Here is a 21899-nt window from a genome sequence, read left to right as displayed (position 1 = left end):
TGAAACCCCAAAAATCTTAAGAAAATTTTGTATTTGCTTGAAACATTTCAAAATTCTTTAAAAAACTTCGAATTTTTTACGAAATCCTCAAAAATCTACATTTTATTTAAAATTTTTGAAACCTTTTTAAATTTTAAATTATTTTTAAAATGTTGTTTCAAGCATCTATATATATTTCATAATAATTCTAATTTTTCTTAGAATTTTGGAAAATTCTTTAAAAACAAAAAAAATTACCTAAACAATTTTTTTTTAATTTTCTCAAAAAATTGTTTTTTCAATATGAAAAGTAATTACAAATTTTGTCAGAATCTTGAGAAAAATGTTGTATTCTATTGAAATCTTTAAAAATTTTCTTGAATTTGCCTTTTTATAAATTTTTTTGACATCTTTCAATTTTTCAAGTTATTTCTTGAAATATCTAAATATCTTTCATGATAATTCGAATTTTCCTTAAAATTTGTGGGAAATTTTTTTAAGATAAAACATTACCTAAAAATCTTCCCGATTTTTTTTTTCATTTTTAGAATTCTTCTGAAATATTGAAAATTATTTTAATTTCCTTTAAAAATTGATTTTACAATATAAGAAGCAATTAAAATTTTTCCCAAAATTATCCGTAAAAATTTTGTATTCTTCTAAAACCTTAAAAAATTATTAAAAACCTTCCGAATTTGTCGTTCGAAATCTTTACAATTGTACATTTTGTTTTATATTATTAAAACCTGTGCAAGTTTAAAATGATTTTTTAAAGTTGTAAATTATTATTTCGAACATCTAAATATATTTCATAATTCTAATTTTGTCTACAATTTTAGAAATATCTTCAAAAACAAAAAAATTTTCTCGATTTTTTTGCGTTGCTTTTGGGAAATCTTCTGTAATATTTTGAAATCTTTTTAAATTTTCTAAAAAAATTGTTCTTTTTAATATGAAAAGTAATTACAAATTTTGTCAAAATCTTAAAAAAAAATTGTATTTGCTTGAAACATTCCAACATTCTTAAAAAACTGAAATTTTTTTTCGAAATCTTCAAAAATCTATATTTTGTTAAAATTTTTTTTCAAACTTTTTAAATTTTAAATTATTTTTTAAATTTTGTTTTGAACATCTATATATATGTAATAATAGTTCTAATTTTTTCTAGAATTTTGTAGATATCTTTAAAAACAAAACAATTTTCTCAATTCTTTTTTCGTTATTTTTTGGAAATCTTCTGTAATATTTTGGAATCTTTTTAAATTTTCTAAAAAAATTGTTTTTTTTTTAATATAAAAAATAATAAAAAATTTTCCCTGAATCTTAAGAAAAATGTATTCTTTTAAAATCTTACAAAATCTGCATTTCGTTCTAAATTATTGAAATCTGTCCAGGTTTAAAATTATTTTTTCAAAATTTGCTATATTATTTTTTTAAATTTCAGGAAATCATTTTATTTGCCTTCAAATTTCTTTAAATTTTCTCTTAAAATTAATTTTTCAACATAAGAAATAATTTGAAACCCCAGGAATCTTAGAACATTTTTTTATTTTCTTGAAACCTTTTACAATCTAAAAAAATATTCTTTGTTTAAAGTCTTAAAAATCTACATTTTGTTTTAAAAATTTTGAAATTTTTTCACAACTTCAAAATATCTGTTAAAATATTGAAAAACAAACCAAAAATAATTTTTGATGGAATTTTTATTGAATTAAGGCAGCAGTTCCATAATAATTAGGTTGACAATAAAAAGACCTAACTTGAAAGCGCCTTTCCCTCAAATACTTTTCATGCAAAACATTGTCGAGTTGATCGAGCCAAGTATCAAAATCTAGATTCTTTTTTGGTTCGCAATTTTCTGTTTTTCCAGGAGGTCTCGCATTATTTTGTTGAGAATATTGTTGATAGTATGCTCTAGAAAATTGAAATTCTTGATTACCAGCTGCATTATTTTTTAGCATTTTGTTGCATTTCTTGAAAAATTATTTTCTTACCCCCTCATCATTTTCTCCCTTCTTAATTTAGCTTCTTTCGCCTTCTTCCATTCTTCAAAAGCTTGAAAATTTGCATATCGTCTTTCATCAGATTTTATTTTTTGAGCTATCGTTATCTCATTTGCTATTTTTGCATTCATACGTTTTAATTTTTGCTCTTTTAGCTGATTTCTCTTCCAATTCAGATATACCTAAATGAATAAAAAATATTGAATATTTGAAAATTGTTCTTTTAAATTATTTTTCATTTTAATTTAATTATTTACGAAATGGGCTGCTTTTTCCCTTTCCAATTTTTTCGCCTTTTCTAACAATTCTTCCTCGCGTTTTCTTTTTTCTTCCTTTAATAACTGTTTGTAAACTCTCGTTTTTTCTTGCTTCCAAGCCTCGAAAGTAAAATCTCCTTTACTTTGAATAGTCTCTCTAATACAAAAAATATATTTATACCAGCACCATCCAATTTATGGGGATAATAATTTTTAATGCAGAATAAAAATGCCGAATAACTATTTTTGAAGTATATTTTTTTTAAAGGTTATATGAATATTTAATTTTCTTAAAATTCTTGAGAAAATTCAAAAAGTGTTTTTAATTTATGTTATTATTTTTATAAAAAAAGTTGAGTCCTCAAAAAAAATTTTAACTAGTTGAATTTTCAACGATAAATAAATACATTTTTACCAAAACAAAACGAATTTTCTGAAAAAAAGTTGAATGTTAAACAAGATTCAGGAATTTTCTACCAAAAAGATTAATATTCGACGAAAAAATAAGAATTGTTTTTAAAATAGTCACATTTTCTACCAAAGAGATGAATTTTCAATGAAAAAAATCAATTTTTAACAATGTAGTTATAAATTCAAACGAATAGTTTATTATTGGATATTTTTTCAAGGAAGATTTACATTTTTAATTAAAAAGAGTTTAATTCTTTAAAAAATACGAATCTTCAATAAAATACTTGAATTTGTAAATAAAACTGATTAATTTTAAACTAGTTGAATTTCAAACGAAAAATACTTTTATTTTTACCAAAAGAGGCGAATTTTTAACAAAAACTTAATTTCAAATGAAATAATTGAATTTTCAATAAGATAGATAAATTTTTTACCAAAACTATTAATATCCTACCAAAAAATAATAATTTTTATTAAAATAGTCACATTTGCAACCCAAGAGATGAATTTTCAACTAAGATGATAATTCTTCAATCAGAAAAATAAACTTTTAAGAAAGTAATTAAAAGTTGAAACAAGTAGTTTAATATTTTGAATTGCTTGATTTCAATCAAAAAATTTTAATGTTTAACCAAAAAGATGTATGTTCCAACTAGAAGATAAATTTTCTGCAAAAAAAACAACAGAATTTTTAACAATATATTTATATTTTCAACCAAAGTGATCAACTTTTAACTTGCTAATTTAACTTTTAACCAACAAGGTAAATTTTCAACCAGAAAAGATAAATTCTTAACGAAAAATGTAAAGCTTGGTATATCAACTAAAAAGTATTTTTATTTTTAGCCAAAGGGAGTTAAATTAATTCAGAAAGACAATTTTTATACAAAACAGTTTATCCTCCTAACCAGAAACTATGAATTTCCAACAAAAAAGTTTATTTTAAATCAAATAGTTTAATTTTCAACTAAAAAATACGAGGTTTTGATGAAATAGTTATATTTTAAATCAAAGATATATATTTTCAGTTAAAATGGTAAATTTTAATTTAAAAAATCAAATTTAAACAAAAAAGTTCAACTTCCAAACAAATAATTTAATTTTTAACGAAAAATGTAATAGTTGATATTTCTACTAAAAAAGATGTTAATTTTTTATTTAAAAGAGTTGAATTCAACTAAAAAATACAAATTTTCAACAAAATAGTTGAATTCTCGAAGGAAACAGATGAATTTTCAACCAAAAAACTGAAATTTCACCCAAGAAGATTAATTTTTTGCAAAAAAAACAACTAATTTTCAACAAAATAGTTCAATTTTCAACTATTGTGATGAATTAAAAAAAAACTGATTTTTTAACGAAGGGAAATTACTTTTAACTAAGTAATTTCATAAAAAAAAATTAATAAATAAAAAGAAGTCTGAACGAAAAATGTGGTTGTTGATATATCAAATAAAAATATTTTTATTCTAAATCAGAAGACTTAAATATATCCAAAAAGATGAATTTTCAACAAAATAGTTCAATGCTCTAACAAAAAGTTCTTTTTCAACGAAGCAGTTGCATTTGGAATAAAAACAGATGCAATTTCTACTAAAACAGATGAATTTTAAAATTCTTTACAAATTAAAAATTTGCCTCAAAATCTTGAATATTTTTTCGACATTTTTAGAAATATTCGTTCATTTTTTAAGTTAGCTTTAAAAATTATTTTTTAAAATAACAAATCATAAAAATTTTCTCTAAAGTTTTAAGAAGAGTTTTTTATTTTATTGATACCTTTTAAAATTCTTAAAAATCTTCGAAATCATCAAAAATGTATATTTTATTTCACCTTTTTGAAATCTTTTCAAATATTAAATTATTTTTGAATTTCTCCTAAAATTGTTTTAAAATTCTACAAAATAAAAGAAATCTCTCACATTCATGTGCACTATTTTAGAAATCTTTAGTAATGTTTTTGAATCTCTCTAACTATTCTCTAAAATTAAGTTTTCAAAATAAAAAATAATTTTTAATTTTTCCAGGAATCATAAGAAAAATGTTGTATTACCTTGAAATCTTTCAAAATTCCTTAAAATCTTTCAAATTCTATTTGAAAATCTTCATTTCATTACAAAATTAAAAAAAGATTTTAGAATGTTCTGAATTAGTTTCAAACATTGTTTATTGAACATGTTTTTAAATTTTCTTAGAAAATTGATTCTTTTAAATAAAAAATCGTTTGAAATTTTTCCACAAACCTTAAGACAATTTGTTTATTATCTTGAAGCCCTTGAAAATTCTTTAAAATCTTCTAACTTTTTTGTGCAAAATCTTCAAAAATGTACAATTTCTTTCAAATTTTCAGAAATGTTTTCAAGTTTAACATTACTCTTTAATCTTTTTAGTGATTCTAAATATCTCTTAAACCTACTAGAATTTTTCTAATAATTTATAATCTTGCAAAATTGCACAATTTTGTTTTTAAATTCTTCTACATTCTTTTTCGCAATTTTAGAAAATCATTTGAAATGTATTGCAATCATTCTCAATCTTCGAAATATCTTTTGAAATAATTTAGTTTTCCTATATTTTTTAGATTTTTTTTTAATCCTGCAAAAAAAAGTAGTTTTAAATCTTCCAGATTTTTTTAAAACATATTTTGAAATCTTCCAAACAAATTATAGTGTGATAGAAAAATAAAAAAATAAAGTTATTTCTCAATATTTAAAAATTATTCATAATTAACATTTTTTCTTTTATCGAAAATGTTTAAACACATTCAGAAATAATTTTTCGCATGAAATAAAATTACTTATTTGGAACTTTTCATTTACGAAATTGATGATTCCGAAATTCATAATCTTTTTCATTATACAAATAGAATTTAAAGAAAATTTTTCAAAATTTACTGCAATATAATTCCTCCTTTTTTGGCGTTTGTTTCCTGATTCTTCGTTAATTTTGACCTAACATTTTTTTTAGCTAATGGTTTCAAATCCTTAGATTCAGTAATCCCTTCAGATTTAGGACAATTTTCTATATTTTTAGTTTCTTTATTTCCATTTTTCTAAGGCTTCTATTTAAATAATCAAAAAACAAAATACATTAATTTTTACTTTTATGATACTTTTTTACAGTACCTTTAAAACTATTGGTTTTTTATTTAAATTCATGAAAGATGTTATATCCAATTTTTTCTCAGGATCGTCATTGATTACAATTTTATTATTATTATTATTTTTATTATTATTATTATTATTAATTTTAGAAACTATCGTTTCTAAATTTTTTTCTTCAGATTTTTCTTTTTTATTCAAGATCCCAAATATTTCCTCTGAATCACTTTCTTTTTTTACTTTCGTATTGTTAGGAAAATAATCTTCTCTACAAACCACTATTCGCAACTGTATCCTGTCCTCTAAAAAATTAAAATACTTTGTTAATATTAACAAAAATATTTTATAAAATATAATTAACCTATTCTCAGGGTTTCTACGGAAAGCCCGGAAATGTCAGGCAATTTTTTTAAAGTCGAGGAAGTTTTTCGAGATTGTGCTTAATTTTTTTCTAAGGTGCGATATGAAATTGAATAGCAATGAAACTTTATTTTTAAAAGTAGATTTATTTTACTATATCTAACTATTTTGTTTCAAATTTTTTTGTTTTTTTTTTGTTTTGGAATTAATTTTTCTAACTGAAAATTTAAATATTCTATTTTTTGTTCAAAATCGATGTTTTTTAGTTGAAAATTCAAATATCTGACTGGAACTTCATGTTATTTGTTAAAAATTTGTTTAGGATTCATAATTTGATTTGAATATTAATCTCTTTGGTTAAAAAATTAGCTTTTTTCAAAATTAGTTTTTACCGTTTTCTCTTTGGCTGAAAAATAACTTTTTTTACTAAAAATTTAAATAATTTCTTTTTGTTAAGAATTATTTTTTAAAATAAAAATTAAACTATTCAATTTTCGGTTTAATAATTATATTTTTTAGTCAATAGTTTATATTTTTTGGTAAACATAATTTTCTTGTAGAAAACATCTTTTTGGTTAAAAATTCAACAATTTCAGTTAAAGATTGGTCAATTGCGTTAAAATCTCAATTCCAGTTAAAGAGTCATGAGTTTGATTTAAAATGAATTGTTTATATATATATATATATATAATATATAATGTTTTTTTATTGAAAAATCCCCTCTTTTAGTAGAAAAGTAATCAAGTTAAATAATCATCATTTTAGCTGAAAATTAATTTTTCTGGCTGATCATTAATTCTTTTACTAAAAAGTTAACAATTTAATTTTTGGTTGACAATTTCTCATCTGTAGTTGAAAATTTTCTGCATTTTAGTTTCACACTCGTTTCTACACAATTTTATTCTATACAAAATATATTGTACACAAGTTTGCTGATCATATTTTTCCTACACAAAACTTTTACTACACAAAATATTTCCTACACAAAATTTAATGCTGATATATTTTTCGTACACAAAACTTTATTTGCAGAAAATATTTCCTACACAGAATTTAACACTGTTATATTTTTCCTACACGATACTTTTTCTACGCGAAATTTTGTTTAGACAGAAGATTTCCTACACATAATTTTATATTATGTAATACTATTATTTTTTTCCTACACAAAATATTTTCTACATAGAATATATATTCTACACAGAATTAAATAGAAATATTTTATGGGAAAACGATGTTCCTACACAATTTTATTCTACACACAATATAATGTGCACAAGTATACTGATCATATTTTTCCTACACAAAACTTTTTCTACACAAAAATTTTTCTGCACAGAATTTAATATTGTTAAATACTTTGATTTTTTCCTGCATAAAATATTTTCTACACAAAATATTTCTTACGCATAATTTAATACTGTTATATTTTTCTTACACGAAACTTTTTCTACATAACATTTTTCCTACACGCAAAATTTAGTACTGTAATATTTTTCCTACAGAAAATTTTTTCTACACAGAAGATTTTCCACACATAATTTTATATTGTTTAATACTATTATTTTCTTTCAACACAAAATATGTATATTCTACATAGAATTAAATATTTATATTTTATAATTAAGATAGTCGCTAAACATTGTACAAAAAATATAATGCGTCATAGTTTTCCTGCACAAAACATATTCTACATAAAATTCTTTAATAATTTGTACCAAAAAAGTCAGTAAGTCTACTTTAGAGTTTTTACGTATCTCGCCTCTTTTGGAAAAATATAAAAATTTTTGGTGTTAGACAATCTAATTGCGATAATGGTGTTTACAGTTTTTTATTTTATAGCGCTTGTATCACCAATACTTAATATCACGGTAAGTATATTTTTTTAATGCGAAATTTTAGTATATGTGAATTTTGTTTTTATTTCTCAAGAAAACTTTTGCGATTATAACTATGTTAGAAATAAATGGAAAGCTCAAATATAAAAAATTAATTTTTAAAAATGGTCATCAAATCATTAGAAAAATAAGAGTAATGAAACTAATAAATATTTTTTTCAGGGAAACTAAATTTTGTATTTTTAAAACGACTTTTTTCAACATTTGGTTTTAAAATGCACGACACTTCTATACATCTGAATTAGTAAACATTCAACTAATTTTATAAATACGAAGGTAATAACTGATCAATCAGTTTTTTCAATTCATTTATTGAAATATTGAAATAAAATGTTATTACTATTTAATTCTGTGTAGAAAATATTTTGTATAGGAAAAAATAATAGTATTAAATAACATAAAATTATGTGTAGGAAATCGTCTATGTAGAAAAAATTTTGTGTAGAAAAAAGTTTGTGTAGGAAAAAAATAAACGTATTTAACAATATTAAATTATGTGTAGGAAAAATGTTGTGTAGAAAAATTTTTGTGTAGGAAAAATATAACAGTATTAAATTATGTGTAGGAAATATTTTGTGCTGAAAAAGTTTTGTGAAAGTTTTTGTCAAATGGCCACGTTTGAAGACCCCCTGATTCGAAAAACAGGTTTTTACGAATGTGTGTCTGCCTGCATGTCTGTCTGTCTGTTTCCACAATAACTTTTGAAAAAAATGAAACTTTTCTTCTCTGTACGGTTATTCATAGTACTCAAAATTTCGAACAATTTATCCTAATGACTTTTTTCATCAAATCAAAAATTACTATAGTTATAGCATTTACAAAATTCCAAAAAACACGAAAATGAACATTTTAAGCCAAATAACGCACGATATGAGAAAGAAAAATTATGCTTTTTGAATGCCCTAGAAGATTATCATAAATACTTTTGGAATTTTCTTGAAAAATCAAAAATTCAAATTTTGGCAGCATAAAAAATAATGGAAAATCCAAAAATTACATTTTTCGGCCAAACTGTGCAAAATGCGGTCAAAGATGACAGAACAAAAATTGTAAGTTTGAAAAAAATCTACAAATTTGTTATTATATTTTTATTCTATATATTCTGTGCAGAAACTATTTTTTGTAGGAAAAAAATAATAGTATGAAACAATATAAAATTTATGTGTAGGAAATCTTCTGTCTAGCAAAAATTATGTTTAGGAAAAATATAACAGCATTAAATTTTTTGTATGACAAATTTTGTGTAGAAAAAGTTTCGTGCAGGAAAAACATAACAGTAATAAATTCTGTGTAGGAAATATTTTGTGTATAGGAAAGAAATATAAGTATTTAACAATATTAAATTCTGTGTAGGAAAAATTTTGTGTAGAAAAAGTTTTGTGTAGGAAAAATACAACAGAATTCAATTGTGTGTCGAAAATATTTTGTGTAGAAAAAGTTTTGTGTAGGAAAAATATGATGAATATACTTGTGTACAATATATTTTGTGTAGAATGAAATTGTGTAGGAACAGCGTTTTCTCAGTCGAAAATTCATGTATTTTGTTACAAATTCGTCTTTTTTAGGTAAAAATTAATCCTTTTATTTGAAAACTCATCTTCTTGGTTCAAAATTCAACTATGCCTTTTAAAGATCCATCATTTTATTTGAAATTCATGTGTTTAGTTTAAAATTCAACTATTCCAGTTAAAGATTTATTATTTTCTTTTGAAATTCATCAGTTTGATTGAAAATTAACTTTTCATTTTTAGTTGAAAATTGGTTTTTTTATGTGGTTCAAAATCCAACTATTTTGTTGAAAAGTTGTATTCTTATAGTTGACAATTCATTTATTTTGTTGAAAATTTTTATTTTTCAGCAGTAAATTAATCTTCTCGTTCAAAAATTCATCTTTTTAGAAAAAATTCAACTACTTCAGTTAAAAAATTATAATTTTAGGTGAAAATCATCACTTTCTTTAAGAATGAAATTTTTTCTTAAAAATTATTTTTTTTTAGTTAGGTTAAAAAATGTTTTGTAATGTAAATGTTACTATTCCAGTTGAACATTATAAAATTTTAGTTGAAAATACATGTTTTTGTATGAAAAAGTTTGAATTGAAGATTCATTAGTTTGGTTGAAAATTAATATTTTATACTGAAAATTTAATGTTAAAAAATGCAAGTATTGCAGATAAATAATCATCGTTTTAGTTAAAAATTCATCTCTTTGCTGGACATTAATTTTTTCAACTGAAAATGTAACTATTCAATTTTCGGTTGACTTATCATTTTCTTTGGAAATTCATCAGTTTGAATGAAAATTAACTTTTTATTTTTAGTTGAATATTGATCTTTTTATGTGGTTCAAAATCCAACTATTTTGTTGAAAATTTGTCTTTTTATAGTTGAAAATTCATGTATTTTGTAAAAAAAATTATTTTTTAACATTAAATTAATCTTCTTGTTTAAAAATTCATCTTTTTAGATAAAAATTCAACTACCTTAGTTAAAAAATGATCGTTTTAGGTGAAAATCATCACTTTGTTTAAAAATGAATTTTTTTAAATTAGTTTATTTGTGTTAACAATTTTTTTAAAACAGAAATGTTAATATTTGATTGAATATTTTATCATTTTAGTTAACAATACATTTTTTTGTACGCAAAAGTTTTAATTGAAGATTCATTAGTTTGGATGAAAATAATATTTTATACTGAAAATTTAACAGTTCTGTTAAAACTGTTTTGTTAAAAATTGTTTTTTTTTATAGTTAAAAATTCAACTATATCGTTGAAAATTCACGTTTTTTTATTTAAAATTCGTCTCTTTTAGTAGAAAATTATTCTTCTTGGTTAAAAATTAAATGTTTTCTTAAAAAATGCAAGTATTGCAGTTTAATAATCATCGTATTAGTAAAAAATTTATCTCTTTAGTTGAACATTAATTTTTTTAGCTGCAATTTTAACTATTCAATTTTTGGTTGATAATTGATCTTTTTTAGTTGAAAATCCATGTATTTTAGACAGAAATTAATCTTCTTGGTTGAAAACTAATCTATTTGGTTAAAAATTCAACTATTTCCATTGAAGATTCACCATTTGGAAATAAAATTACTTGATTTAAAAGATAAACTTTTTTGTTAAAAATTAATCGTTTTGGTTTAAAATTCATATTTTCAGTTGAAAATTCATCACTAGTTGAAAATTTGTCTTTTTATAGTTAATAGTTTAACTATCTCGTTGCAAATTCAAGTATTTTGTCAAAAAATTGTATTTTTATGAGGAAATTAATCCTCTTGCATGGAAATGCATCTTTTTCGTTAAAAATTGATCTTTTTTAACTGAAAATTGAACTCTTAACTCTTTTTTTGTTCATTGATGTTTTTTAGTTTGAGAATTCATGTGTTTTTTTTTTAAATTTACCTTTTTAGTTGAAAATTGAAGTATTCCAGTTAAATATGCAACACTTGGTTGAAAGTTAAACTCTTTTGTTACAAAATAAATTCTGTTGGTTTAAAATTTCATATATTTCTTTTGAAAGTTCATTATTTTAGTTAAAAATTCATCAACTTGGTTGCAATTTTTTTGTTGGAACAATAGTTTTTTAAACTGATAATTTAGCTATCCTTTTTTGTTTGAAAATTGATCGCTCTTAGTTCAACATTCAAATATTTGGTTGAAAATTGATCTTTTTTAGTTGAAATCTCACTAACTGGTTGAAAATTAATGTTTTTTTCGAATATTCATCGGCTTAGTAGAAAATTAATCTTTTTATTTTAAGAAAACTGGGAATGTCGGAGAATTTTTTCCAGGTTTTAGAGTAGACACTCTGATTCTATTTTTAAATGAAATTATGGACCATATAATAAATTAATAACCATCGTCTTTAAGAGTTTCTTCAATCAAATAATTTATATTTTTCACATAATATTTATTGATATTTTTTAGTATAACACCTTAATCTAAAACTTACTCGTTTAAATTCACTGTAGCCATCTTTTGACACAAAAGGCTTTGATTATTTTTTATAGATTCTTTCGATGTTGCTCTCGAAATATTTCTCTTGGGCTTCTCTACTTCGTTTTTAATTATTTTTAATTGAGAACTACTCATACAAGATTTAATCGAAGACGAAGAAAAATCACAACGACAGCATTGCGATCTTAATTGAATTGAATTAAAATTTCATTGTCAACTTTTAATTAGATATATTTTAACCAAGAAATAATATTTAATTTTTACTTGAGATCTTCAAACTTAAATGTCAGCCAACTCGCATTTTCTCCCTCCAACATTTCATGAACATTTGTTTAATTTGCGCATCTTGAAGCTTTAGTCTTCCACTTTATAAAAATCAGCTTACAATTTTTTTTGTTATCAAAATGATTTAACTTGAATTAAGATAACTTTAAATTTAGTCGTAATCCAAACATGAAGAAAATGTCATCTTATCAATTTTTGAAAATTCAATTGTTTATTAAAAATGTCGGTTTAATTTGTAGGAAAAAGAATTTCTCTAATTATTATTTTTTATCTGTTATAGTTATCATTATTATTTTTTTTATTTATTTTATATTATGTAATATTTCGAGAAGTTAAATCATTCTTGAAATCTGGTTTTCACTTTTAAGGTAGTTGTCGTGTCAAAAGTCGAATATCTGAAAAAATAGTTTTTCTGTGATTTTAGGAATGAAAATATTATAACTGATGTCATTTCAACTAAAACACATTAATTTTAACCATGTTTTTTGCAATTGAATTTTTTCTGACCGTCGCACCTTACCAATTTGTAAAAAATGATTGCATTTTCTAATTAATGTTTTTTGCAGTATTTTTCATAGAAATTGTTTCATATACATAAAATATCACTTTTTTCAAATAAATATGTTAAACAATTTATTATTTTTTCAGCAGTTTTCGATCAGAATAGAGTTAGAAAGTCGCAGTTTTTTCAAAAAATTTCTACTTTCTTTTGAATTTTCAATTAGAGTGAGGTAAATGAAATAATTAAAGATAACATTATTTGGTTAAGCAATTTATTATTATTGTTCATAACATGCAGTAGTAGTAGTTGCAGCTTTTTCTGGAATTTTTAACTTTTTGAACACTTAAATTAGAGCGAAATGATAATCAATTCAAGTTACGAAAAATAATAATTGTTTAAACAATTTTTTTATTTTTTAAAATAATATTCTCTTCGCTTAATGGTAGAAATTTGCGGGGTTTTCTTTAATTTTGATGTTTTTGTCCACTTTTCATTAGGATTGTTACAATAATGAATTTAATTCAGCAAAAAGAATTTTTTTAACAAATTTTTATTCCTTAGAACTATAATTCTGGATATCGGCGCTTTTTTTAAATCTTCGACTTTTTGTCGAAAACAAGTTGTTAAAAAACAAGATGTTATTGTTCTCAGCTATATTTTCTTAGAGCAATGCTATAAAGTTTCGGGCTTGCTGACATTTTCAGCATTTCCTTGACTTTTTAGTTAGGAACAAATAATAAATATTTACATTAGTTTAAACAAAGAGGCTCTCAGTAACTACTTCAAGGAAAATTTACATTTATAATAATCCATACAAAAAATTTGCAAAATATTTCACATTATCTGTTTTATTTCAGAAAAATATATTTAAAAAAATAAAGAAATTGTCGAAAAAATGATTCTGCCTATTTTTATCTATTATTTGTTCATAACAAAAAGGCAAAGCAAAGTGAAACATTTCAGAAAAAACCGCATCTTTCTAGCACTTATCTAAGAGAAGATAGTTACAAACATTAATAAATTGTTGAAACAAGCATGTTTGTTAACTTGATTAATTTTTATTTTACTAAGTAAAAAGTGGTTAAAAAGTAAAAAGTTTCAACAACAACAAAAAAATGCAAACATCAGGCATTAATGTAGATGAAGATAGTTATAAACAATACAAATTTATTTGAACAATTATGTTTGCTAAATTTAATTAATTACTGAGTTTCTCCAAATGAAAAATAGACAAATAGTTTAAAATTTATGAAAAAAACCGCAACTTTCTACCATCAAGCGAAATGAATATTATTAAAAATAATAATAAATTGTTTGAAAAATTATTTTTGGTAACTTGAATTACTAGTTACTTCACTCTAATTGAAGAGTGGCCAAAAAGTGAAAAATTTCAAAAAAAAACCCGCAACTGCATAGTAATAATATAGAAGAAAATAACTATAAACAATAATACTTTGTTTAATCAATTATTTTTACTAAATGCAATGAAATATTAACTCACTTCAAGTGAAAAGTGAACAAAAAGTAGAAAATTAAAAAAAATCCGCAATTTATAGCATTATTCGAAGAGAATATTATTAAAAATAATAATAAATTGTTTAAAAATTATTTTTTGTCAAAATAAATATACGCTTACATCTATATTTCAATATAAAGTAGTATTTTCGTATTAGAAACCATTTTTATTACAAAAACCGCAAAAAAAAACATAATTAGGGTAAAAAAACTCGCAAAATTATTTTTTATCTTATGGAGTTTTTTGGGACCCCATAAAACAGACTTATGGGGGTCATATTTAAAAAGTAATATTTTATTTGTATTCTACGGCTAATTGTGAAAATAAATTATGAGTTTTAACTTGATTCACCTTATATTGACGATTCTGAATAAAATCTACATAAACGTGATTTTTTCTTATGGGAAATACCTGTTAAATTTCATAGGGCTTGCACCACCTCTAAATATAATTTTTTTCAAAACAAAACAAACAATGAATTTATATTTTATGGATTCTATGACTTTCTTCGGTTCTAGTTCTGTCCCTATACTTTTCCCTGTATTGCTCGAAGTGGGGTGGGACTGACGTTTTATAAAAATTGACTCTCCACTTTACAACGATTGCCTAATTATTTTGGTCATGATTTCTCTCGCAAAATATATTTCTCGCATTGAGTTGGCAATTGGGCATGTACACATGATTTAAAAAGATTTAAGGAATTTATAAAATTTTCAAAAGAATTCACGTAATTTCAAAGGCTTGTAAAGATATTCAGGGATTCCACGATATTTCATGAAGGTAGTTGTGCCAAAAGTCAGATATCTGAAACAATAGTTTTTTTGTGATTTTAAAAATCAAAATATTATAACTGATGTCATTTCAATTAAAAAACAGTATTATTTATGAAAAGTGTTTTTAAAAAAACATTTATTTTAACCATGTTTTTTGCAATTGAATTTTTTCTGAACGTCGCTCCTTATCAATTTGTGAAAAATAATTGCATTTTAATAAATGACTGCCAATTTTTTCGGATAAACATTCTCTACAACTCTACTGTTTCCAATTTTAAAAATAACTAAATAATCTTAAATTATAATAATTTATTTGAAAAATCCTTTATTAAAAAATTGATCTAACGATTTCAGCCATAGAAAAATTTACTTTCAAAATTGGAAATAGTAAAGTTGTAGAGAATGTTTTCCCGGAAAAATAAGCCGTCATTGATTAAAATGCATTCATTTTTGAAAAATTGGTAAGAAGCGACGGTCAGAAAAAATTCGATTGCAAAAAAATGGTTTAAATAAATGTTTTGTAAAACACATTTTTTCGTAAAAATACTTTTTTTATTTGAAATGGCATCAGTTATAATATTTTGATTTTTAAAATCACAGACAAACTATTTTTTCAGATATCTCACTTGGCACCTTGATGAAATCTCGAGGAATCCCTAGAAATCTTTACAATCCTTTAAAATTACGTGAATTCCTTTGAAAATGTTATAAATCCCTTAAATCTTTTTAAATCATGTGTATACGCACAATTGCCAACTCAATGCGAGAAATTTATTTTGCGAAAAAAATCATGACCAAAATAATTAGCCAATCGTTGTAAAGTGGAGAGTCAATTTTTATAAAATGTCAGTCCCACCAAACTTCGCGCAATGGAGGGAAAAGTATAGGGACAGAACTAGAACCGAAGAAAGTCATAGAATCCATAAAATAATCAATTCATTTTTTTTTGTTGAAAAAAATGATATTTAGAGGTGGTGCTAGCTCTATGAAATTTAACAGGTATTTCCCATAAGAAAAAAATACGTTTATGTAGATTTTATTCAGAATCGTCAATATAATGTGAATCAAGTTGAAACTCAACATTTATTTCCACAATTAGCCATAGAATACGAATAAAATATTACTTTTTAGATATCACCCCTATGATTCTGTTTTATGGGGTCCCAAAAAAATCCATAAGTGAAAAAATGAATTTTGCGGGTTTTTGACCCTATTTATGATTTTTTGCGGTATTTCTAATAAAAATAGTTTCTTATACAAATACTCTACATTCTACTGTAATATAGATGTTTAAATAAATTGTTTAACAAAATTATTATTGATTTTAGCAATTTTTTCTTAGAATAGAGATAGAAAGTCGCCTTTTTCACAGATTTTCCAGGTTTTGTTCAATTTTCAAATAGAGTGAGGTAAGCGTAAATTTGTTTTTACAAAACATAATTTTTTAAACAATTTATTATTATTTTAAATAATAATCTCTTCGAATAATGCTGGAAATTTCGGGTTCATTCTGAAATGTTCAACTTTTTGTCCACTTTTCACTTGAAGTAAGTTAATATTTCATTCCATTTAGCAAAAATAATTTTTTAAACAAAGTATTATTGCTTATAGTTTTTTCTTCTATATTATTACTAGGCAATTGCAGGTTTTTTTCCTGAAATTTTTAACTTTTTGGCCACTTTTCAATTAGAGTGAAGTAACTAGTAATTCAAGTTACCAAAAATAATTGTTTAAACAATTTATTATTATTTTTATAATATTTTCATCGCCTAATAGTAGAAAGTTGCATTAATGCCAGATATTTGCGGTTTTTTTGTTGAAACTTTTTACTTTTTATCTACTTTTTATTTACTAATTTGATGAATAATAAAGTTAATAAACATTCTTGTTTAAACAATTTATTATTATTTTTATAATATTTTCATCGCCTCATGGTAGAAAGTTGCATTAATTCCAGATATTTGCATTTTTTTTGTTGAAAATTTTTACTTTTTAACTTGTTTAAACAATTTATTAATGTTTATTACTATCTTCTCGTAGATAAATGCAATAAAGTTGCGGTTTTTCTGAAATTTTCAACGTTGCTTTGCCTTTTTATTATGAAAAAATAATAAATACAAAATAGGCAGAATCATTATTTAAACAATCTCTTAATTTTTTGAATATATTTTTCTGAAATAAAAAAAATAATTTAAAAGATTTTTAAATTTTCTGTATGGATTATAATAAATGTAAATTTTCTTGAAGTAGTTACTGAGAGCCTCTGTGTTTAAAATGATGTCAATATTGATTATTTTTTCTTAACTAAAAATAAAAAAATAAATTATGATTATTAAATTTCAGTCATTATTGCAACACTCTTATTAAACTGTGGACAAAAACTTCAAAATTAAAGAAAAACCCGCAACTTTCTAACAATAAGCGAAGAGAATATTATTTAAGAAAATAATCAATTGTTTAAACAATTATTTTTCGTAACTTGAATTGATTATTACTTCGCTCTAATTTAAAAGTGTTCAAAAAGTTAAAAAATTCCAGAAAAAAACTGCAACTATTACTACTGAATGTTATTAACAATAATAATAAACTGCTTAACCAAATAATGTTAACTTTAATTATTTCATTTACCTCACTCTGATTGAAAATTCAAAGGAAAGTAGACATTTCTTGAAACAATTGCGACTTTCTAACTCTATTCTAACCGAAAATTTCTAAAAACAATAATAAATTATTTCAAAAATTTATTTGAACATATAATTATCAGAATAAAATAATATTTTATGTATAAGAAACAATTTCCATGAACAAAAAACTGCACAAAATTCTACTGTTGAAAATTCAATGTTCAATTTCTCATCATTTATATATTCTTTGATTTTCAACAGTTAATATTTCAGTTATCGATTTTTATGGATTGAATGTTTATTTATTAAATCCTCGTGTTGAATTCAACAATTGGAAGTTGAAGGCAATTCAAATTTTGATAACGCAATTTTGAATTTTATTTTTAATTTTCAAATTCAATTTTCTTCAATTTTTAATGGTAGGAAAATTAAATTTTCTGTAATTTTTTTCAATACAATTTTCAACTGCTGAAAATTTAATTATCAAATGCTTTATATTCTCAACGGTTAATAATTTAATTATAAATTTTTTTATGTATTGAAATGTTTATATATTGAATTCTAATGTTGAATTCAACTGTTAGAAATTGAAAAAAATTCAACTGTTGAAAACTCAATGTTCAATTCTGTTTCATTTTTAATTTTCTTCAGTTTTCAACAGTTGGAAATTCCTTTTTTTTTAATTTTCAGCAATAGAATCTTCAACTGCTGAAAGAATGTTCAGCAACCTTCAACATTCAATCATTTCTTGTTTTCATTTTTCAACAGTTGGAAATGAAACTTTCTCAAATTTTTAACAGTTGAATATTCAGTTTTCATTTTTCGCAATTCTTAATGAATGAATTTTCATCAGTTGAAAATTCAATGATCAATTTTGTAGAATTTTCAACAATTAAATTTTCAGATTTCTTCAATTTAAAACAATTAAATTTTCTAATGTTCAAAACTTTAGAAAATTAAGTGTTCAACTTTTAAAAATTAAAGATTAATTAAATTTATGATTTGATTTAATAAATAAATATTTCAATCCATAAAAAAATTTCCATTAAAGTTATTTTTTTCGAAAGTGGATCTCTATTGGCAAATAATATTTGGCAAAAATAAAAATATTTTCGCTTTAAAAAAATAATATCACCAACAACTTTTTCATACGAACTATTATTTTAGCTGTAAAGTTTTATTTAATTTTTAATAGATTACTTTAAAATCAATAAAGTAAACATGTGTAGCTTTTTTATTGGTAAGATTTAAATATAAATAAAAATAAATAAATATAAATTTGACTTTACTTGAAATTTATTAAATATTCTTAGCTATGAATTGCATATTTATGTTTGCTTTGAGCAAATGTGTATTTTATAGCTAAGTTTATTTAGTACATTTTAAGCAAATGCAAATTTTACAATTCAAACTCTACTACTTTCCGTCTCGAAATTTCCCGCGTAATTTAAATATTGTATTTTTGAATGTAGCCTACTTTTTTCAATAATAATCAATTATTTTTTAAATTAAATAATATTAATTTTTTTCGTGAATAAAGTAAAAAGAGGAAACGTAGGGGAATAGGTAAGGCTCTGTAATTAAAAAAAAAATTTTCTTGGTATAAACTTTTTTTCGATTTATTATTAAATATTGAGAATTAAATAAAGAGTATCGTGTTAAAAATGCAGAAGCGTTTAACGAGTGTTGAAATAGAAAAAATTCTATATCTTTTCTCGGGATATTCCATCGAGTTATTTACATTTTCTTATATTAGCAGTCATAGAAAGCTTTTCTAGTGAATTCGACATAGCACTGTTCAGGCCGTTCCGTTATAAAAATGGTACACAGAATAGATAACTTATACACATAATAATTAAATATATACAGTACTTTTCTGAAGAACTTTTTCAGAATCGTTATCACGTTTTGCAATATTTATCGCGCGGACGTAAAAATATTGTGCGTCGATGAAAGTGCAAGAATTGGGCTGTTGCATGTTTTCAAATATATTTCTTCCCTGGTCATACTAGAAGAGCAATAAAAATGCTACATAATTACTTAAGGAATTTTTAAAAAAATAAGTTTGAACATTTTTTTCGATGTTTAAAAATTGTACATTTTAAATTTTTTGCGGGAAGACGAGGCATTCTGATTGGGCCAGCCTCGGAAGTAAATATCTGTCTGATTGGCGCAGTTGATGGAATTAATATGGCCGCTAGTGATTAAAGTAAACATAACCTATTTTTACGTTTATTATTTAAAACGTGATAAAAAGTATAAAGGGCCCAAAAAGGTGTTCAAAATTCTTAGGATTTCACTAAAATCGGGATTTTTGAACTGGCAATGAAAATGTGACGAACATCGACATGTGGATTGTCAAAAAAAATTTCGCGAGCTGGCAGCTGGATACTTTGTTGGTCAATGGAGACACTGCATTTTTCTGATTGGTTCAGCGTTTTTCCGGATTTGACGTTTCACAGTCACAGAGCTTTTTGAATAGATGTTTCGATTTTTTAAAATGATTTTTTCATAAAAAATGTAGTATTCAAAAAAAAAAAAAATTTTAATGTACTAAGATTTTTGGAATCTCATGCAGTATTTACAAAATATATAATCTGAAATTTAGGCAACAACCCTATTACAAAGATCACCTCTTGGCACTGGTTGAAGATGAATACATTAATATTTATTCTCTACTCACGAATTACCTACCTTATTAAATAATATTTTTATTTATCTTTAGTGGAATGTCAAGCCTCGGATTTGTTTCAAAAAATTTTAAAAGTATCAATAGTGCCATACATTTTTAAAAATATTAGCAAAATAGTGTCATGCAATTTCTCAAATATTAAGTCAAAGAGTTAGCTGTTTTTGGAAACTAGTACAAAATATAAATTTCCCATAAAATATAATTTTTTTGAATCTTTTACAATGCCCTCAATCCTTCTAAATCCTTGAAGAATCCCGGAAATCTGTTCAGATCCTTTGAAATTCCAAGAATACTCGTCAACCAATTAAAAAAATTTAATTGAGATATTTAAAAATCCATATAAATTGCTTGAAATCTTTAAAATCCCTATAAATTCTTAGAAATCCATGGGAGTCACTTGAAATTTTTTGAAATCCTGCGCAATTTTTTGAAAACCTTTACTTTTTGCGTAATTTAAAAACGTTTAAATCCTTGAAATCTTCTAAGATCTAATAAAAATTCATAAAAATCTTATAAATCTCTTAAATCTTGTCAAATTTCCTTGCAAATATCTTTCAACATTATTGATTCTTTAAAATCTTTTAAGTCCTTGAAGATCGTATAAAGTCGCATAGGTCCAATTTTTTAAATTCCTAATAATCGTATGGAATCTTTTAATTTCTTTTGAAATCCTTTAAGTCCCTTAAATATGGCAAAATCCCTTGAAATTTTGGAAATCTTCTGAAATCTCGCGAATTCATTAAAAATGTTTGAATCTCATTAAATTCCTTGGAATCTTTTAAAATAAAATATATTCTTAAAATTCCTTTGAAATCCCGTGAAGTTTTTCAGAAATTTTGGAATTTTATCAAATATTCTAAAATCTTTTAAATTCATGGAATTATTTTTAAATTTTTAAATCCTGGAAGATCAGCGAAAAAGTTGGACAATATCTTTAAAGGCAAATTGAAAAAAAAAGTTGCATTATGAACTTGAAAAAATAGTTGCACTTGTGTCATTTTTTCAAAATAGTAGCAAAGTAGGTGCATCGTTAAAAAAAGTATCAGGAAGTTGCAACAGTGTCGTGAGTCCGAGGCCTGTAATATGGAAAGCTGAGTGTTTTCAATTTTAAATCGTTTTAACTTAGGCACAAAATAAATTATTTAGTTTTCTTCTGATTTCCGAAAAAATTGACATCCTGAAAGCCTGAAACTCAAATATTTCTGTACAGGAACCTCTAAGGATCCTGGACATGTTTTTGGGCACGACCCTGTACAGGAAACCTTGACGGTTCCTGTGCAGAATTTTTGCGAATGAATCTGTACATGATCCTGCAATGGAACCTGTAATGAAGACAGTGGATCCTTTGAATGATCGAGTATAGATTCTTGTACAGGTTCCTTTGTAAACATTTCGCTTACAACTATAAAGTTTCTTTCCTTTTATTCCCTTGAAGATCAAACTTATTATCGGGAAAACCAAGCCACTAGAAAACCCTTGCGGATTAGTTTCTATGCAGGTTCACGCAGAGGTTCCTGTACAGGTTCCTCTGTAAACTTTTC

General features: G+C 23.6%; 1 protein-coding gene across 1 annotated transcript; it reads right to left on the bottom strand.

Moving 5' to 3' along the window:
• Positions 1-1664: 1664 nt before the first annotated feature.
• On the bottom strand, positions 1665-12431 carry LOC117178324 (protein KRI1 homolog). The gene is made up of 5 exons (XM_033369729.1): positions 12231-12431; positions 11962-12150; positions 2240-2396; positions 1974-2164; positions 1665-1893 (listed from the first exon to the last, which is right to left on the bottom strand). Exons 1-5 carry the CDS (start codon positions 12281-12283, stop codon positions 1683-1685), a joined length of 801 nt encoding a protein of 266 aa, XP_033225620.1. The 5' UTR covers positions 12284-12431; the 3' UTR covers positions 1665-1682.
• Positions 12432-21899: the final 9468 nt, after the last annotated feature.

The sequence above is a fragment of the Belonocnema kinseyi genome, chromosome 8 (assembly GCF_010883055.1).
Source record: "Belonocnema kinseyi isolate 2016_QV_RU_SX_M_011 chromosome 8, B_treatae_v1, whole genome shotgun sequence".
Lineage (NCBI taxonomy): Eukaryota > Metazoa > Arthropoda > Insecta > Hymenoptera > Cynipidae > Belonocnema > Belonocnema kinseyi.
The sequence above is the reverse complement of the archived record's forward strand: the minus strand, read 5'-3'. Positions and strand labels throughout refer to the sequence as shown.

Coding starts and splice junctions, on each gene's coding strand:
- LOC117178324 (XM_033369729.1), bottom strand. CDS start 12,283: ATGTTGGAGGGAGAAAATGCGAGTTGGCTGACATTTAAGTTTGAAGAT. Junction 12,151..12,230: donor TTTAAGTTTGAAGATCTCAA/GTAAAAATTAAA, acceptor AATTCAATTAAG/ATCGCAATGCTGTCGTTGTG. Junction 2,165..2,239: donor GGGAAAAAGCAGCCCATTTC/GTAAATAATTAA, acceptor TTATTCATTTAG/GTATATCTGAATTGGAAGAG.